This window comes from Yarrowia lipolytica, chromosome 1A (genome assembly GCF_001761485.1).
Source record: "Yarrowia lipolytica chromosome 1A, complete sequence".
NCBI classification, from domain to species: domain Eukaryota; kingdom Fungi; phylum Ascomycota; class Dipodascomycetes; order Dipodascales; genus Yarrowia; species Yarrowia lipolytica.
Window position 1 is genome coordinate 518172 of NC_090770.1, and position 24321 is coordinate 542492.

Below are 24321 nucleotides of genomic sequence, written 5' to 3' on the forward strand. Positions count from 1 at the left end.
GATAAGACCTCTGTCGCCTTTGTCTGTAGCACTGTCGCCTTGTAAAAAGTCTTCCATTACATCCTAAATGATTCGAATACTTACCCACTCGTCTATTACAAGATACAACTCAGTGATGATCTTATATACTGTCAAAACTGCTGCAGAATGAGCGAAAAGCCACCCTACAATTACCTATCCGGACACTAATAACTATTCAGCCGTGCCCAAAGACATCCAATGAAACTACATAAGAATAATCGACAATTAGAGTGCCCAGATGAGTTGCCATTGTCATTTGAAGTGGTTAAAATTCATGTATAGGCGACTCATTCCTTAATCAAACCACCCCATATGCCCGCTGCTCATTTCTTACTCTTTTTTCGGTGTTTTTAGTCTTTTTTTTATTCTAATGATTCGGTTAGTCAGCTTTATCCACATTTTGTATGTCAAAATCCATAAAATGTAACAATTCGCCTGGCTAGCTCAATCGGTAGAGCGTGAGACTCTTATCCAAAGGTCATCTCAAGGCTGTGGGTTCAAGCCCCACGTCGGGCTTTCTTTTTTCGCACATCTGACGTTCGGTATTCTCCTTTTTCCTCTATGCTCCAATATCCGGTTATTCATCTTCTCGGAACTTTATTCCAAAAAATATTAACGTTTAAACCTTAATATGGAGAAACTTTTTGTTTTCCTTTTCTTTGTGTGACCGAAAAACCCATAAAGAATGGGGAAATGGGGAAATGGGGAAAATTGAAAAAAAGAATTGCCTTCGACCAGATTTGAACTGATGATCTCAGCATTACTAGTGCTGCGCCTTACCACTTGGCCACGAAGGCTGGTTATACGAATTTTTAAAAACATTTTCATTGTTATCGGAAGACTGATTAGTCATTAACCCGTCATTAGGATAAAAAAAAAAAAAACCCGGTTTACTAGGTATATAGCTGTAATGAATCATTAGAATAAAAAAAAAGGTAGAAAATGCGAAAAAATACGAAAAATACGAAAAAATACGAAAAAACTAGGAAACTTGTTGTAGAAGGTGATTTTCTGACAGGGTGAAATGGAATGAGTTTCAGTTGGAACTTCATTATCCCATTTCTAAGGCGATAATCTCTATTCAGATATTTACTCCTCCGGTGGAAGCAATACCGAAGCTATGGAAGAGTCGTGTGATCTCTTCAAAGGTGAATATATAGGATGGAGGAGAACTTGAACATTGGGTGTTTTTGATTGTGATTTCAAACTGAAGTACGCAGTTCTTGGTATGGTAGCCGATAATCTACGTGCCTGATAGAGGAATTGTAGTGTGCCCCAGCTGCCCTGTTGACCAAGCAGCTTTTTATGACATTGTGGTTTACATTCTAGTAGTAGTAGTTACGAGAGCTAGGCCCTACGTGTGTGCTATCAAGTCGGAACACATTGTGCAGGTTTGGTATTATATGACTGTTGATGTTGGATACAGACGCTTGGAGCATTGTATGGTACGTATCCTGGTGAGCGCAAGCGTTCGAGAGTCGCGTTTATATATATTTAAATCGAATCAGATTAACCAGAGGGTTCCATAAAACTCATTCGGTAGTCTTGCTTCCCATTTTATTCAATTATCTCATTCAAAGTGGTTGTCCTTCAAGATACAGTATGTACACAGTACACAGTACATACAATATTGTATTTGAGGATAACAGCTTCTAAGCTTGTGATTTTGGTGCTTTTAGAGACTAATGGGTCCACAAGAAGAAGCACGTCAACCGGCTCATGTTGGAGATGTTCTACTTGCATGTGTTTGTGAGTTGACACTGCTGGCGACTCCAACTTCAAGTGTATGGGGAAGGAAGTAACTAATGTAAAGATAGTATACTCATTACACATTAACACTAGGGTATAAACAGTATGCTGGACTTCTTGGTACTATACAGCACCGTCGGGTCACTATCAACCCTCCTCTGGGTTCCTCCAACAATCAATCAAATCTATATGCAATGTCTATGTATGTACTAGGCCATTAAACCACTATCTCTGGTTACAGGCGAGCAACAGCTGCTTCATTTCCGGAGCAGTGTGTGCGTAAGGGTGCTGGCGTCTCCAGGGGTTTCTCTCAATCTTTTTCTTCAGGAGAACCTGCTCCACACATCCATGAGGGTCTCGTTGGAACGGCAGAAAAGCGTGTTCCAGTTCACCGGCATCAGGAAGCTCGTCCTCGCCCCAAACAGGATCAATGCCGACGTACTCAAACTTGTCAGAATCATATCCTACGGCTGGTCGGTGCAGTTGTTCAAACCGGGCTCTTTTGAACTCGTAGCCGACCACGGTGATTCTGACTGGGTACCGGCCCGTCAGCTCCCTGAACCTCGCAATCGAAAACGCCAGGTTCTCGTACGAGTCACGTGCGTACTCCTCCACTGCTGTCTGAGACATGTCTAATCCCAGAGCCTCCGCCAGCTGGTAGTAGGAGGTTCCCTCGGAAATGGGGCCTGCAGCCTTTTTGGTCTGACCTCCAGAGAAGAGTAAGAGCGCCGAGGGGTCTTCTGACGCTCGTCGCACTCCCTCGGTGATGTGTTTGAGCAGAATGTCGGTTTTGCCCTCCAGAAACGGGCCTGCAACCCAGTCCGAAAACGCCAGTCCCGGCAGCTTGGTGCTGCTCTTTCGGGGCTGTTTCCACACACCATGGCACGGCACCATGACCAGGTGATCTGTGTCACTCTCCACGCCCGGAAAGTCCAAAGTGCGGTCGAAGAACGCGCTGGGTCTGGATCGGGTGCTCTCGGTGGCTGCTGCTCCGAGTTTCATGGCCAAATCGGGCTTGGAAATGATAAACGCCATGATCAGAAGAGACACAACCGCCAGGGCCAGAATAATAACGCGTCGAGAGCGTCTTATCCGACTAGCCAGTGTCATTATGAGAGTGGTGATCGTGTTCTATGCATGAACTTTCACTGACATTACTGGTATGATACTAGTGTGAGGCTAATGGACACTAAATTAAAGACACTTATTTAGTGCGAATAATTTGGATTTAATCGATACAATCGGGGAAACAACGGAAATCAATTCTAGTCACATGATTATAGCTCACAAAATAATTTTTCAAAAGATTTGTGGTCCAAAAACTGCCACAAATGACGCTCCCAATCACCTCGCCCTTTTGCTCTCATGTAAGGGTCCAGCTTGCTTTTCAAAGTCTATTTTTGGTTTAGCACGAAGCAGTCATCCAAAACTAAGTTTGGATTTTAGTTGACTTTATGGAATTTTTAGTTGACCTGATACTTGAATATTTGTTTGGACGACCGCCCAAGATAAAACCATTCACATGAAATAGAGGTGATAGGATAGTACACATTTTGTGGTTAATTCCACTTGTTCGTTCAATATAACTCTCATCGACTACAATTGGCCACGTTAGTGGGTCCAGTTCCTACTCTAGCGAACACTACATGCCTACATGCTCTACAGTATGCACCATATCTTCAGGCAGCTACAAGTAGTAGAACTGATGGACATGGTATCTGGTCGCAGTTGTGCCGGTACGAGTAGAGTTCTTATATTGTCGTCTACTCGTACCTACAATCACAATGAGACAGCTCATTGGGTGCACTTCTGACCTGATTACGGTCAGTCAGTCCCGCAGTGCTCAGTCAGAATAATTTACTATTTACATATATACAAAAGACCTAGGCCTTGGAGTCGTCGCTGTACTTGCTCTGGAGCTTCTTGATCTCTTCGGGATCAAGAGGAGGAATAGGCACATCGCCAAAGTCGTCGGTACGCAGAGAGTACATGGTGTATCCGTAGATACCGGCGACAAAACCGGTGAGGCCGGCCAGAGCGAGCATGTTTCGCACAAAGAAGGGTCGTCGGGCCCGAATCAGAGCGGGGGACATCTGGAAGGTCTTGGGGTCAATGTACTTGCCCTTTCGGAAACTGTGTTAGAATGGAACGGTCGAGCATGGTCGAAGGTCAGGGGTCAGAGGTCAGAGGTCAGAGGTCAGAGGTCAGAGGTCAGGAGTAGGTCCTTCAAGATACCATCGAAAGTTTAGAGGGTGTAGTTGTGATAAAACCGACGTGCTGCTTGCTGTAGCAATTGATTGGCTGGTTGCGGCATGTGGCTAGCCACAGCAATGCAGAGTTCAAACGGGTCTGTCACAAGCAAGACAACGTGTAGATTTTCTGGAGAAGAGAAGGATGAAGGAGACACATTTCTCATTCACGGTGTTGTCCTGGTCACAAAATGTCCGTGTAGATACTGAACCCAGAGTTGCATTGAGAGATCAGTGGCTCTGATCGTCGCACGCAGCTGTAGTGTCTTGAAGAGAGTGAGATTGGTAGTTTGATTGCAAGTCGCTTTGGGGAATACCAACCAAACACGTCTCTTCAAATAGCCCATTTCAACCACAACTTCTCTTCACACTCCCGTCCACCATTAGCCACCCGAATCCAACCTCCACCGCCAACACTGCCTGAGTGTCGCAGCCACCTCCTGTCTCTGATTACGACACATATCATGGCGTGTCAATCTCTCGATTGTCGTGATACTCACACTTTGAGACCGGGCTGGGGTTGCTTGTGCACCTCAAAGGTGCCCTTTCCGTTATGGGGATCCTGAGACATGTTTCTGTGATGTGTGGGTGTGTGTGATATGAGCCCTTGGGTGGTGAGATTTTGACCTCATGAGATTTTGAGTTTGGAGACAAGGCGAACAGGTAGGGTAACTTCATTGCATACAGGATGCGCTCTCCTGGATATGTGGTGATGGGCCAAAAGATTTTGAAAAGATTCCTGAATCAGTGCGACAATGGCAAAAATTCAACTGCGACACAAGAAACGGTTCAGCGCGTTGGGAAACAAGCCCGTTAAGAAAGCGGCGTCTCCAGACAGAGCGGGCTCCGCCACGGACACCCCGACTGCTGTTCCTGAAAAGCTGACTGAGAAAGAGGAAGAGCTCAAGACTAGCACAGAGGAAACTGCGGTGGAAAAGACTCCGGCTCAGACAGAGTCCCCCGTGAATACCGCTGCATCTTACAAGCAGACAATGGTGCCCAACTCGGTCCGAAAACGGCTGAGAGCCGAAAAGCGAGCTGCCAAGGGCCAGTCGGTTGGGGCGGATGGAAAGACTGTGGTTGTAGAGACTGCGGTTGTAGATACTATTGCTGGTGATGCGGCTGCGGACTCAACGACAACTGAGACTCAAACTGCTCCGAAACGCCTCGGAAACCTGTTTAATTTGCGAGCCCAGCAGGAGAAGGAAGTAAGGGAAGACACCAAGGTCGAGATCATCAAGCCACAGGCTATTGGGGACAATGTTACACAAGTGGCTGAGCCACCGATTATTGTAGTTTCTGAAAAAACACATGCCCAAACGCTGGATGCAGCGCCTCGGCCCAAGAATCGAAGCAAAGATCGAGAATTTGAGAATCTGGCGAATGACAACATCCACGAGTTCTCAGTGGACGCTTTCACGGAGGAATCGGAAAGACTCAAGGCCGAAGGAAAGCTTGACGAGTACAAGCGACCTCTTACGGCCATTGGAGGAGGCAAGCACCAGATCACCAGTCTGTTGCGACAAGCCCAGGACAACAAGGAGCAGCTGGAGGCGTCATACTCTCAGAATCGCCTTACCCAAAAGGAGAGTGGAGCAAAGTATGGATTTTAGAGCGAAAAATCGTGACTGCACGACTATGTTTACTGTATTATATATTTATTGCATTTATTTAAAATCAGATTTATAAGTGTAGAAGATCTCTTCCGTCCTAATTGTAGATTGTCTGCTCTACAGTAACTCGTTCGCTCCGCATAAATGATTAGACCCATTACCACTGTACCTGTACATACAGTAGTCGTATCGCAATACCAATATCTCACCTTGACATCCTGTATAATCCAAAATATATTACTTTTCACTAATTCCATCCCATCTGCATCTATTTGAAGTCCTTGAAAGACCACTTCTCGGTCACCTTCTTCTTGTATCGGGGCTTGAGGTTGTGTCGCTTTCGAGCCTCGATCTTTCCTCGCTGCTGCAGCGATCGGAACCGGTCTCGCATCAACGATCCCTCGGGCTTGAGTCGTCGAAGAGAGTCTGTGAGCTCGCCTGAGAGCTTGACATCGAGAGTGGGCTCCAGAATTTCGTATTTGCCGTACCGACGGGTTCGCACCTTCTCGGCAGCCTCGCCTCCTGCAATGAGATCCTTGAGATCCTGCTTCTCCTGCTCGGACTTCTCGGACCGCTTGGCGAGCTGTTGCATCTTCTCATGAATCTTCTTCATCTCCATCTTCATTTGTTTTCGAATTCGTTCCTTTTCCTTGTGTTCTCGCATCTGTCGTCGCTTAGCCATGCTCTTTCGCTTCTCCTTGGCAGGCGCGTTGATAGACAGACCGACGCTACCGCCCTCGAGTTCCTCATCAGAGGCCTCCTCCTCTTCCTCCTCGGACGAGTAATCCATCTGCTTGTCCTCGTGGTCCTCCATGGTGTCCATGAGATGCTGGACACGGGCTTGGTCGGCCTCCAGCTGCAGTCGTTCCTCCTCCAATGCCTCTTCCTTGGCCAGCTCCTCCTTGAGAAGAGCCTGCCAGGCCTCCAGAGAGGGATTGTAAGATCGACCCTCGTGGGGAACCTCAATAGCCTTGTCAGTGGCTCCAAAGACAAGAGGCTTGTGGTCCAGAGTGGAAGGTCGCACAGTGCTTCGGGTTCGAGAAGTGGCCTCTCTGTGATCACCGTTAGCAAAAGTAGCCCGCATGATGTTCTCAGGCTTAGCAGACTTGGGCATGTATGCAACCCGAGATCCAGCATTCTTGACCTTGGTCATACTCTGAGGGAAACCCTGGAACTCGGATCGGGGCTTGACCACCTTGGATGCAGTAATGGTCTTCTTCTTGGGAACCACAGGAGCGGGGGCCTCGTCCCATGCGTCGTAAACAGGAGTCTCCAGGACAGAGTCGGCTTGCAGAGCAGCCTCGGTCATCTTGTTGTCCACATCTCGTCGTCCAGCCTTCTTCAACAGCATATCCAGCTGCTCCTTGCTCATCTTCTTCTCCTTCTTGGTCTTTTTGCCAATCACGCCGGGGACAGCAGATCGCCGGGCAAGAATCTCGTCCGACTTGAGACGCTTCTCCTTCTTTTTGCTATGGTAAGTCTCGACATCGCCAGACGTTCCAGCTGTGTCCACAGTGAAGAGAGCATCACCAGCCTGCTCCAGGTTCTTGGAGCCAAACTGCCGCTCGTTTTCTCGAGCGCTGTCTAGACCGGCGTTCAGATCCTCCAGATCAATGTTCTTTCTCCACGCCTTCTTTCCTTTTCTGCTCGTTTGTTTGCTCATGTTGTCGTGTGCTTAGGAAAACTGCCCTTTGGAATTTTCTTCCATAATGCATCAACCTGCACATTTTTTAGAGTTAGTCTTCCTGTTGGGTTAGGGCTGAGTAGTATTGAAACCTTAAATCCGAAATAAGAGACACAGACCACAAACTCACCTCTTTTGTGTATACTGTACTAGTTAATCTCGGAATCTTGGTATTCAACTTCTTCTTCTTCTCCTTCTTTTTCTTTTCGACTTTTCGGTTTCCCGTCATTGAAAACCGCCGCCTACTAACGCCACTAACAAAGCATACCCTCATTGAGATACATCGCTACTGATACCCCCGTTTGATACCGACTTCTCCCCGTGACACCCCTGGTGTGATATCCTGGTGTGATATCCGCTCTGAGACCTATCTGTGACACTGTCTCATCTGTCAAAGCAGTAATACCAGCGACTTCCGTGTCTTGCTCGATACGCACCCGTCTCACCGACGGACCGATACCATGGCCACCACCGTCCTTGCTGACCTGGCAGTCTTGTTACACAAAATCTCGCATGAAGTGGACACGGCAGAAATCAACGGCAAGCTCAAAGATGTCTACTCCATCCTCGAACCGACCATTGCGGAGTTCAAACGACTCGGCGCCAAGGCCAGACTGCACGATGTCCCCGACGCACTCTGGAAGTCTCTGACCCAAACCATCACCACAATCATGACTCTGTGTGAGCAGCGTGGTTTGGAGAAAGAGCGACAGATGTGGGCTTCAAAATGGGCCACGTTCAAGCAGTCCTACCAAAAGGGCAAGGCCGCCTTAGCCGAGGAGCGCAGGCGGTGCGACAATCTCAAGTCCGAAGTCGATGCTCTTCGTGACCAGCTCAAAGATCTGCAAACCGCGGGTTCGAATATGTCTGAGAGTCGCAAATTGGCAGACGAAGAACATCTCGCAAGACACATGCAGCATCTCAGCGACGCCAACAACGACAAGATCAAAGCGATCGCGGAGATTGAGAAGCTCAAGGCCAGCGAGCAGATTGCAGAGCTCAAGTTCAACATGGTCTCAAAAGAACGTGACGAAGCGCTCAATCATGTTGCAAAGCTACAGTCGCAACTGGTATCCAAGGATGAGGAGCTGACAGAAGTCCTGGGCCGTGTCAAGTCCGACGCCACCCAGACTCAGATGGCTTTGTCTGACGCCGAAGCTCAGCTGGCCCAAATGGATAAGGAGATACAGACCATGCGATCCCAATTGACCAGTAAGGAAAATGAGGTTCATGACCTGCAGGCCCGACTGGACCATACACTGGAGCAGAACACATCCATTGCCAAGGAGCTGGAGGATACCAAAGATAAGGCGATACAACTACAGGCCAGCTTGGAGGACTTTTCCTCCCGTGAGTCTCAGTTCCAACAGTTCCGCAGGAGTCCCCACGACCTCAATATGGCTCCTCTTGGCCATATACAGCAACTGCATCCCAACATGCACTCGCCCTCTACTGGAACCCCTCCTTCTCTGCTTCATTCAATTCAACACACTCCACCTTCGCATGCATTCCCTATGCAACACACGCCACCTCCGCATTTGCAAGCTAACCATCATTACCAATCAACACCACCTCGTCATGGCTCATACCACCAGTCGTCGCCTCTTCACAGTGCATACCACGGGACGCCGCCTCTTCACAGCTCCTACTACCAGTCGCCGTCTCCGAACCACGTCTACAATCAAGCTTTCTCGCCATGTGTTGGCCAGGGATCTCCTTACGGCGGTCAAACATCAGCTCATGGATACCCAAATAAGGGTCCCCCTCGACCCCGAACGAATGGAAGGGACGGAACGTCGAGACCACAGACTGCTCACAGTATTGCCAACCAACAGCACCAGGAGCCCCTCGAGGGCTACTTTACTGATCAACCTAGTCCGTTTGTGGACCAGCCGTCTCAGAAGCATAACCGCCCGGTATCGAAAGGGGTCCGATGGCCTGATAATCTCCCAGACACGCCTTTGATGACGATGAACCGCGGTGATAAATGCGAGAACAAAAGGCCGAGCACAAGCCACTCAGACAGCGCCGGTATCGTCGAAGCCACCCCTGTCAAGACCAAGTCGAGTCCTTCCAAGGAGAATGTTAGCCCTGCCAAGCCTGGCACGAGTCCCTCCAAGGCCTCTCCCACAAAGTACGGTACTCTGAAGAGGAAACTTAGGGGGATTCGTAGGCCTCCCTACGGGTACATGACAGGAACATCCGGTGGAACCGTGACAGCGGAGGCTGCGCTCCGTCTCGACCATCCCATTGTTTCGTGGGAAGGTCCCTACTTTCATTCCCGCTCCCGCTTTGGCCCAGTCCCAGCGTTTTTGGATGAGCGGCTGGAGACGATGAAGCAAGATCTCAGTCCTTCTCTCGTCGCCCTGATGTGGAGCAAAAGTTGTCGACGAGCCTTGCGTCGCAGGCCTGAAGGGCCGGGTGGAGTAAATATCGAATCGCTTAAGCCTTTGCAATTTGAAAAGACCAAGATGAAACTGGCAGATGGGCTCGGAGACCGCATGTGTCTGGGTTCCTTAACTTGGCCAGTGCAGATTCATGTCAATTAGATGAGCAAGTTGCTAGTTAAAAGATATGTGGGTGTATGTATGCCGTTGCTGTACATACTAGTACAGCATGTTATATAACGATATGTGATTACTGTTCTTCATCTCATCTCCACTCAGGTCAGAGGTCGTCAACTGTAATTACAGTGCTGTATCTAAAGTAACCAAAAGCTCCCCATATTCTTTATTCTCTTTTGGAGACTTCTAGAGGAAGCCCCCGGCAATGGAGATTCGGTTCTCCTTGGTTCCGTAGACGGAGAGCTCCTTGGTAAGAGACCGGTGTAGCAGAACACACCAATCGCAACTGTTCTGTTCGTTCTCGAGAAAGAATACGTTGGTCCGGCAGACGAGCAACTGAGCGCGCGTGTCAGAAGGGCTCAGTATATCCTGGGCGATTTGGAGCTGATGTTTCACAGAGAGGACGACGACGACTACAACAAGGGCTGTGAGATCTTGTTTGCCAATCTGCGGACGGAACTGCGCAAGTCAAGCCCCTTTTGTATTTTGGACCCACCAAAATAGGGCGTTTGGTACGAGACGCATTGGCGGGAGTACAACTCCGTGATCGAGGCTGTGCCCGCCATTAAATTGATAGGCAGGCTGATATCACTGGGTGAAACGAGTGTTCGAAGCTCAAGGTGGAGGCTTTACAAATTTTACAAGAGCGAATCAATACACTGGTTGGTAAGGCTTTTCAGAAAGAAGAGTCTGTGAAATGATTGGTCAAGGCGACAACTTTTCTCAGAGTACTTGGACCAGACGAATAGTCGCCCTGGCTAACCTGATTTACACTCATTTAGACCTGAAAACTTGCGTTTAGCTCAGAGAGATCAATTCTTTTTGGTACACGTTTTTCCAGCAGGCAGGGGGTGTTCTAGAGGACAAGATCAGACGGTGGTCTTCATGAATGCAACCTGGCGGCAAGCTAGCCACTTGGAGGGACTGAGCTTTGGTCTTCGTGAAGCGTCTTTCAAGTAGAAAGTGGGAAACTACAGACTTGAACAGGTTGAAGTAAGGAGAAGAAACGAGTTGAAGGTCGAGAAGCAGACTGCAAGGCTCTTAGATGACCGACCAACTTTGATGGATTCAATGCTCGAAAGGAAGACATAATGGACTACAAGAAGAAACGTGAACTACTGGTCCTTGATGAAGAGGAGTTCCATCTTGACTTGAAAACACTTCGCACTAAAAGAATTGTCCGTGAGTCCCACGTCCAGATTGTTTCTTCTCAGTCTACAGTACAATGTAATTGCAAACACACACTCGGTATATATCATAATAATCAATAAATTAACGTCATTCATTCCTCCTCTACTCCTCTCCCATAGGAGTCAACTGCTCCAGATGATCATTCTTGACTCGGGCTAACCAGGGGTCGTTGGACAGCTCGATGGCGCTCTCTCGCTTGTTGGGGTCTCTATCCAGACACTTTAGCAGGAACGCCTGACCCTCGGGGGACAACTGCTCAGCACTAGGCAGTTGGGGCATGTGTCCAGAGGCAATATGGAACATGATGGCGTACTCATTGTCCAGGTTGGACCATGGTCGTCTGCCAGTAGCCATTTCCAAAACCACACAACCCAGAGACCAGATATCAATTGCCCCTTGTCGACCAGGGTTAGAACCTGTAATTACCTCAGGAGACATGTACATGGGTGTACCTGTCAGTGAGTTTATCTTGGAACGGGTTCCAGTCTGGGCAGCCCGGGTTCGGCCATTTCGGGCAATCACCTTGGCTGCACCGAAGTCAACAAACTTGATGAGACCATTGTGGTCCAGAAGAATGTTCTCGGGCTTGAGATCTCGATGTACGATACCAGCATGATGCAGGTAAGCCAGACCCTGAAGCATCTGGAAAGTGTAGACCTGAATAACCTGCTCGTCTTCGATTCGACCGTGCGACAGCAGATCGGCAATGGACCCACCCTGGCAAATCTCCATAAACAGATAGACCCTGTCTCGATGGACCTCCACGCCAAAGTACTGCACAATATTGGGATGGTGAAGCATCTCCAACACTGTCATTTCATCCTTGATGGCCTTGACGATAGTTCGGATTGACTGAGCGTCCTGCAGACGAATCTCCTTGACAGCCATCATCTCACCATTATCCAAATTGAGAGCAGAGTAAACGTCTCCAAAGGTTCCAGAACCAATGAACCGACCCAGCTGCCATCGCATGGTGACGTTGGAGAAGGCTGACGCCAGCGACATGAGGAACTGGTCATCGGCAGACCCGTCGTCCAAAACTCGACCCACGTAATGGTGCTCGAACTCGAGGTCGTTTCGCTTTCGCTCCAGATCCTCCAGCTTCTTGACAGCGTCGTTTCGGAACGCCTCCATCAGCTCGGTGTCATCCTTAAACGACATATGCGAGATCTTCTTGCGACGGGCAGAGGTGACCTCGACCTTTTGCTGGGCCTTGGCCTTGGACCGAGCGCCCATAATGTCGAAATGCGAAATCAAGAGAGACATGCATCCGGCAACCTTGACTCGCAGCCGCAAGAACGCCTCCTCGTTGACGGCGAGAATGTTAACGCCAGATGTCATAACAGACGCAAACTCAAGAGCCGTCACCGTGTAACGGAAAGTACGGTACTCCGTAGAAGTACAGTCGTCAACCACGAAGGAGACCCACTCGATACAAAGATTGATGAGCTTCATGGTCACGTAGCCTCTCTTGGGTCCCTCCAGTGACCGCAGACCTCGCTGGCCAAACTCACGTGCGAAAACGAACATGTTCTGCACTGTGTCCTGGCATCCCAGACCCTTGAGAGTGTGTCTGATGGTGGCCACGTTGTCAATGACCGACATGGAGAGCCGGAAGAAGAGTTTCCGAAGACGTCCGAACTCATGATCGACACGCAACTGGTTGGATTTCGCTTCAACCACGGTGTTGAGAAATTCTCGCTCACATACCTCGGCAAACTGTGTCTTGGCAAGCTGCAGCATGTGTGTACCTCCCTCGGACACGATTCGCATTCGACCCATCTTGATTTCCAGGTCAAAAGATGGCATGTCAATGTTGAGAATCTCTCCTTCCCAGATAAAGGGCTCTTCCGAACATAGAATCAGCACATGTGCGATGTGATCGTACTCCACACTGTCCTCCTCAGGTCGCCGGTAACGAGAGTATCCACGAATGATCTCCTTGAGCTTGTGTGGCCGCTCTCGAAGAGAAGGATCCGCAAACACGTAGATACCGTCTCGCTCAAGCACTCCAGTGTAGACAAGAAAGTAGTTGGCTCGACGAACTGAGTTAACAATGGCACCCAACCGAGAGGGCTGGATTGCGTACTCGGAAGCATTCTCGTAAGAGGAACACATGGAGGTGTAGAACCGAATAAGATTCCGCTCAAACGATCGAATCTGCTCGGCGGTTTCGGAGTAGAAAGCGGCAATCTCGTTAGCTTGATCAGAGGCAGGACCCTTGAGTGAATCCTGCCAGTAATCTAACAGCTTAGTCATCAACTTCGACGTTAGGTAGGAAAACTGCTCGGCAACAAGGTAATCGCCGCCGGAAATCCACTCGCCAATCTTCGACAAGAACTTGTACTGGAACTCGAGCTGCTCACCCTCCTTGAATGTTCGGAACACAGCGTTGGACGACTCGAGAAACTTCCGAGACAGCAGATCAAAGTAGAAAGAGACACAGTCGATCAGAGTCTCGTCAAAGGCATCACCGATGGTGTCCTTGAGCGGCCAAGGGCCATCCTGGGTGGGAGACACAAAAAACATGTATCTCTCTTTGGCCTTGAGAGACAGCTCAATGTATCCTCTAATGTCGACCATAGTCTGGTCGATCATCATCATAGTAGGGTTGGCGAGCTTTCTGGCGTAGTTGAGCCGGGTTCGCATCACCTCCATGATCAAAAGTGAAGGGAAACGTGCCAATGATCCAATGTGGTCGTAAAGCACAGGCAGCCCAAGCGTCTGAAAGGTGTCGTGGTACTCCAGAGCTGAGGTTCGAGCTCGATCCACAAGCTGCGAAAGAGGTCCCAGCACTCGGTTTTCGAAAATGTTCTTGAGATCCTGTCCCTTGAGCAGCCGCTCAATGAACGGCGACTTGTCGGCCATCATATCGTTGCCCTCGGCCGGTCGTGTCAGATCAATGTCCTCGTTTCCAATCCACTGCTGGAGAAGTCTAATCTCCGTACCAATGTTCCAGGTCAGAGAAGACCATGTCAGCAGAGCTGTGAGACGTTCCTGGAACTCCTGGCTGCCGTAAAAAGGCTTGTCCGTCTCAATGAGCGAGTACGAGCGCCACAGTTGCTCGAAATTGTCCAAACGATTCAGCAGGTCCTCCACCTGGTCAGACGCCGATCGTCCTCCCGCCTCATCTGCAGGCTTAGCTCTGAAATTGACCACCTCCAGAAGAATTCCGTCCTTAGTATTTCGCGAGTACTCAATGATCCTCCGCTGCTCGTCCATAGACCGGCCACAGACCTTTGCTCTGACTCCCATCCACAACTCTTCAGCCACGAGCTTCTTGTCCATTTCCGGTGGTGCTCGCAGACGCTGTTTCTCATTTTTGACCACCTCTCCCGTGAGCACAGACGTCAGCATGCTCTGCCACTGAAGCCGTTCTCTGATGGACTCTGATTTTTCAGCGTCATCAGCATTGTACTTGGCCTCCAGAAACGGGTAGCTAATAGCTCCAGAGTCGTCGAAAAATGTGCCCACTCCTCCGAGTCCCACAAAGTCGCCCTCAAACTCACTCAGAGACTCCTCGTCCGAAGATCTATCCAGATCGGATGCAGGAATACCTTTCGTGTAGTAGTCGTCTGCAAGGTTGTTTCGCATTTTCTGCAGGTATGCGCGCTCCTGGGCGTAGTACTGTGCGTTGGACGACGGCTTGGAGCCCGACACAGAAGGGACAGCTCCCTGGCTGGTCTTGCGAGTGCCTCGCTGGTTGTTTTGAGACGGATGTCGCGCAGGAGCATAGGTGTTGGAGGGTTGTCGTGAGGGGCTCTTGGGTCGTACGGTGTTTGAATTGTTTGTCGCAGGCACTGTCTGTGGGGTCACGGGGTGCACCGAGGCATTGTCGTTGGGTGAAGCTGGCGTGGAGAGTGTTCTGACGCTGAGATTGTGATTGGAGTCAAAGTACCCGCCTGGGGAAGAGCTTCCTGGATGTGGGCTGTATGCGGAATTGCACAACAGCGGCGACGTGGTTCCTCCCCTCGTCACGGTTGCTGCAGAGGGCGCGTCGAGAGACCCAGACCGTTTACGTCCTGCCGCGGTGGCTCCAGCCAAAGCAGCTCCAATGGCCCGAGCTCCGTTCGTTTCGGGGATTGCAAGCGTCGGCGCAGAAACATTTGGCATTGACATGATCTTGTCGGCTCCGGGAGTCTTGGGCAGCACTGACAGTGGAGATGTCACGATAGGTGTCGTCGATGTTGCTCCGACAAGGCCTCCCTGGGGGAGAGCTGGCGAGTGGATGGGGGTGTGTAGTGGTGATCTTCGCGCCCCCGAAGACACGCTTGTCTTCTCCGGGTGGTCTGACATTGATTTGGTCCGAACAGGCTTGTTTTTGCCGTCGTCCATGTCGAAAAATGTGTGATGTTGTTGGTGGATTTTACGTCCAGATATCGCTGCTGCAGCAATTAGGTTGTGTCGACAGTTTTAAGTTCCAGAAGCGAGGCTGAGAGAATGAGCGATGGCGGTGGTGTGCAAGCACGGGGAGGAGGGAGCGGCTTGGGGGGCGAACAGAGAAGCGAAGTGGATGACTGTGGGATAAGTAGTTGATTAAATACGCCCGTAACAAGAGATGGGCTGTTTTGAGAGTTGCTTAGTCAGCTCAGGTGGCTGGGGGGGCAAGTTGGGTGTTGGTTGTTGATGGACTACAGTACAGTATGTAGTTATGTATGTACATACTTGTAGGGGAAAAAAATTAAAATAAAAAAATGGACAAGTACTGTAGGATCAAAGTGCTGTTGATCAAGTTGTTACTCGCGCTGGTAGAGTGTGGAGTTGGTTTTATATCGTCTGTTTCATCTGTTTCGTTCCCGTACGCCTGGTTGAATGAGGGGTTTCACTGACTGAGGTTGTGGTAAGTAATTCGTCAACCGCGTGTATTGAGTTACTTGGCGTTAGTTGGGATGTGAGAGGAGAGGAGGTATTCCCGAACCGTGAATAAAATGGCGCGCAGCGTTAGGTCCTGTGTCGTGCTGTGTGGTAAATGCGCGCCTCCTCGTCTTCCTGGTTCGCCCTGGTTGGATCGGACTGAGATGTAGAACATTTGGACCACCAGTTGCTTCTTACTGGAGAAGTACAGTATAACCCTGTTTGCTTGGATTCGATAATTAAAATAAAAAATTCAAAGAAAAGAAAAAAAAATCTCTTCACACAGATGTTTAGTTAATCGAATGTATTAAGAAAGAAAAAATATAAAAATATATAAAAATATATAAAAAAATCAGTCGAATGGTGCAAATACAGGCAATTGCTGTTCTCGCAAATTCTTCAAGAACTCTCATGGTTTTGCTGAACAATATCTACAATATTACCAAACCCAACACTGTTGAAGGTAATACCCGGTGGGGTAATACCTGGCTAATTCCTCACATAATGATGAGATGTCACCACATAGTAATGAGAGGAATCAGCTGGGTCGTAGACGAGATGTCCATCCTGTAGATAGTTTTATCCACTGATCTAGAATCTCTTTTCTGGTGAATGAGCAAGCACACACCCTTCTGGTGTGTGCTACTATCGGAACGCCGTGTCCCTAGAAGTGGGTTGTAAGTTGTTAATTAACTATATCACATCAATAATACTTATGATCTTCAATAAACACCCCCGATTGGCCCACGGATCTCTCTGCAGGCAGCCCAAGACAATGTTTTTCTTCAATTGACGAGGCCAGGGAAATGACGAGACCTAAGTAGCCCCGAATATCGGTAAATAGGGAAGTATTCTCTAGGTCCACGCAATTGTCTCGACAATAACGGCATTTATTCCAATGTCCTCTAACTTAGAGAAGGGTGAGGTGAAGGAGATCATAGAGCACGGCTAGATGATGTGTTCTAGAGCCGAAGACATGAATCGTATTGTATGAGTCAGTGGATGTCTGTGGTTAATTTTTTTGGCCCGTTCCAGTCATTTCTCCAAGTTTCATTTGAGGACTGCTGGTCATTATTCTATAATGATGCGATTTTCCAGCTGCAATACATTTACGCCTGTTCAGATGTCAAGTCCCACCAGTGTTTACGGCATAACTCGCGAACCCTTTGACAATGTACAAGTACAACAAGTATTTGTAGTTGCTTGTAGTATGTTACAAATACTCACCGCTTTTCGTGTCCATATTCGACGTTACAAGTACAAGTACTGTACTTGTATAAGGGTTGAGATGTCTGGCGGTTTTCCTAAATTCAATTTAGAGATATTCAACAGATAATCACCAATAAATGGAACTTGACTAATTATAAAAGCGTCGATACCAAAACGACCATACAGCGCGACAGGGGAGCCGCCACTACACACGCCAAGGGCAGATAGTCAAGATGGATGCGAGAACGGATATGGGCTCGGATCAAGGGCCAGATCACTCCCCTGGCCTTTCGAATGGCGAAGATGCCGACGAACAACTCGAATTCGTACTGGAGAAGATGGAGATTAGGACGAAATTCAGCACAGGTGTGAAGGAATTCGACGAAGGAAAGAAGGAGTTGTATTTCAAGGTGCCTCCAAGGACAATTATTGGCAACATCCACTCGAAACTCATCCACCTGGTGATTGAGAACCCAATGCATCACAACAGATACGCGAAGCCGTTGGGCAAAGCTCCTCTCAAGGGAGACGACAATAAGAAGCAAGGGAGATGGAGTGCTCACTTCCGAAATTTATGGGTTGATGCCCAAGCAACGAGTGCCGAAGATCCTGTGATTCCATGTGCTCCACAACGTTGCCAGGAACCACCCACTCTTCCAACTAGCCCCTCCCCTCCTCAACCAGAGCCTGCTTCAATCCCGGAGGACGATTGGAGTTGTCTTGCTGACGCAGTCCAACAAGACATCTATGACCAAGAAGAAGACAACGAAGCCCAACTCCAAGGGTTCGATGACGATTCAGGAAGACCCCACGAAGGATGCGAACCCGAAGATCTTGGAGAGACCATGGACGAGACGTCAGATCAGAATTCGAATAGGATTCCAGATACCGATTCGGAGGAGGATCAGGGCTCGGGGATTCAAAGTGAAAGGGAATCGATGACGACGACGACGACGACGACGACGACGATGACAACGATAACAACATAAACATGGAGTTCATACCCCGCGCCTTATCCCCAACTACAGGTGTTGGAGTCGATCCTGACACCAGGTATCTGGAGAAAGATCTTGCTGAATTGCGAGGAAGTCGTAAGAGGCCCCACGAGTTTCTGGAGGATGTAAGCCCAAACGAGCAAACCAGGCAACAGCTGGGACTCAGGGGCTGCCTGTACAGTCTTCCCAAAGAAGATATCAAAGCAGTGTTCGACGACAATTTCAGGCCTCCCACCAAGGACAGTTTTCTCACATTCGACGAAGCCTTGGAGTCTTGCAAACAACACGCATTTCAGCATGGATATGGGCTGGTGGAGTGATAGTCATTATCGCAACTTGCACCAAATGAGATCGGCAAATATAATGAAGATGGCCGTTCCAGACGACAATTCCAGTCCGGCGTACACGAGGATGTACAATGAGCACCTCGACTACTACAACCAAATGCCGCCACAAAACAAGTGGAAGATTGCGTGTGATAAACAGGGCCTAGGTGCTCGTAGCAAAATGCGTCAAAACACCTTTCTTCGATCAAAGAGGACTGGTTGCGGATTTCAATTTCTAATTCGCTATTATGAGGAACCATACAATGAATTCGCCAGGGGTTGGCGTGGACGATACAGAGTGGAACATTCAGAAGATGACCCACGCGACGAGTATGGACAAAATTGTCATAACCATCGACCCGCTGCAACATGTTCAATTGATAAGCCTTACCGTGATCGTGTCTTAAGCGAAATCCGAAATGGGAGTCATGATATTGATATTCTCGACCTCATTATGGAGCATGAAATTGCACCATCGACCGGATTGCAGATGCTGAGGACTCTTTCAGCACAGGCCTATCACCTGACATACGACGACTACAACGAACTGCTCAAGAAGCGTGAAAAAGAGCTGACAGGTTCTTTGAATCCAGCGCATGCGCTTATTTGCATGCTTCAAGGAGCAGAGAACAACTTCTTCGTCGAGTACAGGAAGCAGAACCTTCCGCCAGATGCTGACGACGTGGTAAAAAAAGGGAAAGGGAAGAATTCTGACGAGCAACAAGGTGCCGATGCTGGAACAGCGTGGGTATTAACTAGGGGTGAAGATATCTCGTTGCAACCATATTAACACAGAATTGTCACTTCTTCGGTAGTTGAACACAACGACGATGCAGCCAGTACTGAAGAACAGCCGGAACAGTACATTTCAGACATTTTCTTCATACACAATGCAACCGTCGAGTATCTTCGAGCATATCCTGAGGTCATTGTCCTTGACTGCAGCTACAATACAAACAGCAACAACATGAGACAGCTGAATTTTATTGGAATCGATTCCTGCAACAGATGCTTTCCAATCGCCAATGCGTACGTCACACGGGAAGACGAAGACACTTATCAATGGGCACTCGAGCAGCTCAAAAAATTCATGGATAAGCACATCATTCCAATGCCCGAAGTGGTGCTCTCTGACTGTTGCCGTGCTATTCTCAACGCACTGAAAAATGTGTTCCCTGAGCCTACCACCACACCACAGTTGTGCAGATGGCACGTTAACCGGGCTATTCGGAGGAAAGGCTGTATGCTTTCCCGGAGTGGTGAGAAATTCACCAAGTTCACGCATCTATTTGCTAAAATGACTGATGCCGATTCCCCTGAGACATTTGACAAGCTCTACAAAGAGTTCGCGACGGTATTCGCGAATGTCAAGGGCCCCAGCAAAGCAGCAAGCCCAGATGAGATGGGGGACAATGATGAGAGAGAGGAGATTCGGAAGTACTCTCCCGTGGAGTATTCGAAGTACTGGTTTGGTGATGACAACGATCACAGATACCGGGACAAGATTGTCAAGTTTCATGTTGAAAAGTCGTCGGACTTCTTCAATCTCTCGAGCTCTAGAGTCGGGGGCGTTCACGCTCACTACAGGCGGTACATGAGAACAAGGAGAATGTCGATTTTCGCATCAGGGCGGCTTCTTATCCGTACTAACCTTGGTTTGTTGGCTAATATGAACCACCGACATGCAATGAAAATGTCAACACATGTCATGGATCGCAATCACGATTGGTTGGACGATAATATCCAAAAGTCGATATCAGCAATAGCGAAGAAAAAGGTTCACGACCAATATGAACTGAGATATAACGACAATATGAAAGAGGATTGCAGTGGGAGCTTCAAGTCAAGAAACCAACTTCCTTGTGCCCATGCTGTTGGCGACATCGCCAAGACCAGGGAAGGCGGCCGTCTGGTACTCAGAGATTTTCATCCCCGTTACAGGCTCTTCCATCTCACGAAGCAGATGACGGATGATGAGTGGGAACAAGCATGCACCGTGGGAGTCTATGCAGAGGAGTGGCAGCAACTGCGGGCGCGTGAGGAACGGTTTAAGTGCCAACCGCCACCCCCACCGGAGCCACGAAGCATGGACATTCTTGATAAATCCATTGTTAATGGCTCGACTCCAGCTGTGCGAATGAAGTCTTATTTTGTGATGGATGGGAAGAGATATCCAAATTGCAAGGTTTGTCAAAACCCGTCCCACAGCCATGTTACCAAGTTTAAGTGCTTCAAAGATAGATTCAGCAGGAAGGATGCTATGAAGCACTGGAACAGGTACAATTTCAGCGGTCGCAAGCACGACAACGAGTAGCTACCTCATCGTACTCTACTTGTATAACCAACCGATCCAACCGACAGACCAGCTGCTGAACTGGGTGACAGGGTGGAAAAGGAACCACAACTTGTCCTGTATGTACAAAGGGGGACTTTTAGTGGTTCTGATTTCCGTCCTATGCAAATACTCGAACTGTACGAGGCTACAAGTACAAGTACAAGTACAAGAAGTACACGTTTGGAGCACCATATTGCAAAATTCAGATCGTCCCAAAAAGACGGAAGAGATGAAATCTTAGATTTCGTTTACAAGGGTCAAGATATTGAAGCTGCATTGGAAAAAAATCTAAAACAAATTATGGACAAATAAACTCCATCCAAGTACAAGTATAGCAGCCAGGACGGAAATTTCGGCTGTTTTTACGCGTACAATACTATGCTTGTACAAAAAGACGCCGATGCTCCTCCCCTCCCCCTCGTTCCTGCGTGATAATAAAATTCAAATTTCCCACGGACTTTTTTTTGTCCCCTCTTTAGCTTCCATGCACGGATGTTAAGTATGAGGAAAGTAAAAATAAAATAATAAATTAAATTAAATTAAATTAAAGTAAAAATAATTAAGTAATAAAAATAAAAAAAAATAAAATAAAATAGCAGAAAAAAAATAGCTAGGTATCACGTGACCGGGATGAAGACTCGGTCATTGTTAGGCCAATATCTGAAGATGCAAATACCTACCAATACGTTCTTGTAACTATTTGTCTTGATGTCTGCTACATTCAGAACAATGTTTTTGGACGGAACTTGGTGGTTGTACAACACGCAATACAGCAGGGTACAGTACGAGTACAGTACTTGTACCGGCACGATAACAGTGGAAAAAGAGGGCATTTGGACCGGTATTGCAAGGACACCAGAAAATCAAGCCTACTATCAATCTTACGGTACAAATACATACATTCTGGTACAACTCATACAGTATGTACTACTTGTAGTACAGTATGTTGATAAAAGGAAGTACAGTATACCGAAAGGCACGCTGATTCAAACAACACAAATATCTCTGATTCGAGTTGGGCAAGGACTGTCAAGTAAGTATGACCACTCTTACTGTACCCGTACCACACTCGTACGAACTCATACTGTACTTGTACCGGTACATACTGTACTCGTTCAGACGGTGACTTTCTGACCACATTCTATACATGCAACTCTGATTTGGGCCAACTTGGGTTGAAGCTGTTGGGGTCACTACAACCGCTGTCTGAGCAGGTATTTTCCAGAAATAAGATCACTTTTGTACTTAAAACCGGCTCTTCTGAATCGATTAAACTGCCTAGAAATCCAATCGGACCTCAGCAACACCCTTTCCACGGCATGTTTAGCTCCCGAGATTAGCGTATCAGATGTGCATGCAGAGATTGGCATGCTAAACGTGGAGTAGCGGAGTAAACAAAGCACGTAGAGAACCGGCGAAAATAATGACCAGAACGTCATATGACTCGAAATACCAACAGCATTTCATCTCTTTTGATTAGTCAACACACTCGGGGTCCCGCCCCCGACCACGTGACCTTCTCCGCCCCGCTCCAGATCGGAAGAGCGGTTCCGCAGGAATCGTATATGTTGCCACCAAACGCGTGAACTCTGTCTCCTTACCACCCAAACACTGTTTCAACATCACCAAAAATAGACAGCAGGAGAACAGGGACACCCAGAACCATTAACACAACAGCATAGACCGAGGTATAGACGAAAGCGGCGACGACATCCACAACATTAATCAACGCTCACATTCTTTCTCTCTCTCACACACACTCGCTCGCTTAGGCATTACACACACACAAGATGACATCCAACCTCGACTTGGACGAGTGTATAGAACGACTGTACAGAAAAGAGCTGCTTCCAGAGGTGGTGGTGGAGTCTTTGTGCACCAAGGTCAAGGAGCTGCTTGTCAAGGAGTCCAACGTGGTGCACATTCAGGCGCCGGTCACGGTGGTGGGCGATATCCACGGTCAGTTCCACGATCTCATTGAAATCTTCCGCATAGGAGGATACTGCCCAAACACAAACTACCTGTTCTTGGGCGACTACGTGGACCGGGGGTTGTTTAGTGTCGAAACCATCACTCTGCTGGTGTGTCTCAAGCTGCGGTACCCCACTCGAATCAATCTGATTCGGGGCAACCACGAGTCTCGAGGTATCACACAAAACTACGGCTTTTACACCGAGTGCGTTCGCAAATACGATAGCGGCAACGTGTGGATGTACTTTACCGACCTTTTTGACTACCTGACGCTGTCTGTGGTCATCGACAACTCCATATTTTGTGTCCACGGTGGTCTTTCGCCGACCATCCACTCCATCGACCAAATCAAGGTGGTTGACCGGTTCCGTGAGATTCCCCACGAGGGTCCCATTGCAGATCTTGTGTGGTCGGATCCAGATGAACAGAGAGCAGATTTCGCATTATCGCCCAGAGGAGCAGGGTATACGTTTGGCATTGACGTGGTCAAGAAGTTTCTGGAGGTCAACGACATGAAACACATTCTGCGGGCGCACCAGTTGTGCCAGGAGGGCTACCAGGTGCTGTTTGACGACCGCTTGTCCACGGTATGGTCGGCACCAAACTACTGCTACAGATGTGCGAATCTGGCATCGGTGTTGGAGGTCAACCTGGCTGGTGAGAGGTTCTTCAATGTGTTTGATGCCGCTCCCGAGAACGAAGAGCATCAGCAGATCATACTGCAGGAGTTTGAAAATCCTCAGATGAACTCGTTGCCATTGCCAAGGCCGGTGGAGTACTTCCTGTAATGGGCTGACTACAAGCGAGCCTGAAAAGGGGTACCCCGCCGGAGGGATCTGGGTCTCCAGAAGGATCCAATTGTCGAAAAGTATGCACTCACCGGTCCGATTACAGTGGAGGGGGACGCATGTTGCATGTTGCAATCACGACGACAGTTCGGGGTAGCGATATCCTGGCTGCACTTAATCTCTAGATGGAAGCCATCGTCACGCGACCAGTAGTACGAAACACAACGTACAGTAATACTACAAGCTCACAAATAGCATATAACAACTTCAATAGATGCATAGAATAGGTTGCACTGGTGGGTGGTTGCAGGTATGAGTACAAGTACGAGCACTTCGCGCCTTTCAGATGACTTTGAGCAGGCGTATTCTCTTCTCATCCACATCTATTGTCTCGCAGAAGCGTAGGGTCCGCTGCAAAACTCCTTATGTCCGTCTTTCTGAACACGGCTCAGGTATATCTTGTGTGTCATACAGTAAAAGATCTTCGGTGCCATTTCTGACTTGGTGAGGTTGAGTGCGAGAGAGATACAGTAGGTATACTGCGGGTTATCACCAAGTATATATACCAGAGGGATGAGGCTGACCAGGATATTATTATTGTACTGTAGGAAAAGGGTTTCTGTGCCTCAATATTCTCAGAGATGACCTCAATTGATGGCTCCAGACGTATGGTCGCACCAAATACTTGTACCAGAAGTTGCCAATAAGGCTGGTTTGAAAGATTTAAATTAAATAGTTTTAATGTGTTATGTTTTTAAAAAATATTCTGTAC

At 48.3% G+C, this 24321-nt stretch overlaps 10 protein-coding genes and 2 non-coding genes across 12 annotated transcripts, besides 1 other annotated feature; 6 read left to right on the forward strand and 6 right to left on the reverse strand.

The window, feature by feature from the left end:
• Positions 1 to 454: 454 nt before the first annotated feature.
• Positions 455 to 537, forward strand: YALI1_A05186r. The gene has a single exon. It is a non-coding gene; the product is annotated as a tRNA-Lys (tRNA).
• Positions 538 to 746: 209 nt separating this feature from the next.
• Positions 747 to 818, reverse strand: YALI1_A05189r. Its single transcript has one exon. It is a non-coding gene; the product is annotated as a tRNA-Thr (tRNA).
• A 1177-nt stretch (positions 819 to 1995) lies between these two features.
• Positions 1996 to 2880, reverse strand: YALI1_A05210g (uncharacterized protein; the record flags this gene model as incomplete). Its single annotated transcript, XM_499773.1, has 1 exon — positions 1996 to 2880. The coding sequence occupies one exon, from the start codon at positions 2878 to 2880 to the stop codon at positions 1996 to 1998; it is 885 nt and encodes a 294-aa protein (XP_499773.1).
• A 773-nt stretch (positions 2881 to 3653) lies between these two features.
• On the reverse strand, positions 3654 to 4590 carry YALI1_A05220g (uncharacterized protein; the record flags this gene model as incomplete). The annotated part of the gene is made up of 2 exons (XM_499774.3): positions 3654 to 3903; positions 4520 to 4590. The coding sequence occupies 2 exons, from the start codon at positions 4588 to 4590 to the stop codon at positions 3654 to 3656; spliced, it is 321 nt and encodes a 106-aa protein (XP_499774.1).
• A 184-nt stretch (positions 4591 to 4774) lies between these two features.
• On the forward strand, positions 4775 to 5632 carry YALI1_A05229g (uncharacterized protein; the record flags this gene model as incomplete). Its single annotated transcript, XM_499775.3, has 1 exon — positions 4775 to 5632. The coding sequence occupies one exon, from the start codon at positions 4775 to 4777 to the stop codon at positions 5630 to 5632; it is 858 nt and encodes a 285-aa protein (XP_499775.3).
• Positions 5633 to 5900: 268 nt separating this feature from the next.
• YALI1_A05254g (uncharacterized protein) lies at positions 5901 to 7295 on the reverse strand (the record flags this gene model as incomplete). The annotated part of the gene is made up of 1 exon (XM_499776.3): positions 5901 to 7295. The coding sequence occupies one exon, from the start codon at positions 7293 to 7295 to the stop codon at positions 5901 to 5903; it is 1395 nt and encodes a 464-aa protein (XP_499776.1).
• Positions 7296 to 7777: 482 nt separating this feature from the next.
• On the forward strand, positions 7778 to 9865 carry YALI1_A05259g (uncharacterized protein; the record flags this gene model as incomplete). The annotated part of the gene is made up of 1 exon (XM_499777.3): positions 7778 to 9865. One exon carries the CDS (start codon positions 7778 to 7780, stop codon positions 9863 to 9865), a length of 2088 nt encoding a protein of 695 aa, XP_499777.3.
• Positions 9866 to 10066: 201 nt separating this feature from the next.
• Positions 10067 to 10405, reverse strand: YALI1_A05284g (uncharacterized protein; the record flags this gene model as incomplete). The annotated part of the gene is made up of 2 exons (XM_068281638.1): positions 10067 to 10238; positions 10377 to 10405. The coding sequence occupies 2 exons, from the start codon at positions 10403 to 10405 to the stop codon at positions 10067 to 10069; spliced, it is 201 nt and encodes a 66-aa protein (XP_068137739.1).
• Positions 10406 to 11173: 768 nt separating this feature from the next.
• On the reverse strand, positions 11174 to 15406 carry YALI1_A05335g (uncharacterized protein; the record flags this gene model as incomplete). Its single annotated transcript, XM_499779.3, has 1 exon — positions 11174 to 15406. One exon carries the CDS (start codon positions 15404 to 15406, stop codon positions 11174 to 11176), a length of 4233 nt encoding a protein of 1410 aa, XP_499779.2.
• Positions 15407 to 16380: 974 nt separating this feature from the next.
• Positions 16381 to 16653: a sequence feature (Compare to YALI0A05269t, LTRyl1; YALI1_A05348t).
• Positions 16654 to 17367: 714 nt separating this feature from the next.
• YALI1_A05355g (uncharacterized protein) lies at positions 17368 to 18123 on the forward strand (the record flags this gene model as incomplete). The annotated part of the gene is made up of 1 exon (XM_068281639.1): positions 17368 to 18123. One exon carries the CDS (start codon positions 17368 to 17370, stop codon positions 18121 to 18123), a length of 756 nt encoding a protein of 251 aa, XP_068137740.1.
• Positions 18124 to 18474: 351 nt separating this feature from the next.
• YALI1_A05366g (uncharacterized protein) lies at positions 18475 to 21102 on the forward strand (the record flags this gene model as incomplete). Its single annotated transcript, XM_068281640.1, has 3 exons — positions 18475 to 19199; positions 19251 to 20765; positions 20817 to 21102. 3 exons carry the CDS (start codon positions 18475 to 18477, stop codon positions 21100 to 21102), a joined length of 2526 nt encoding a protein of 841 aa, XP_068137741.1.
• Positions 21103 to 22580: 1478 nt separating this feature from the next.
• Positions 22581 to 23549, forward strand: YALI1_A05407g (uncharacterized protein; the record flags this gene model as incomplete). Its single annotated transcript, XM_499783.1, has 1 exon — positions 22581 to 23549. The coding sequence occupies one exon, from the start codon at positions 22581 to 22583 to the stop codon at positions 23547 to 23549; it is 969 nt and encodes a 322-aa protein (XP_499783.1).
• Between the last annotated feature and the right edge of the window lie 772 nt (positions 23550 to 24321).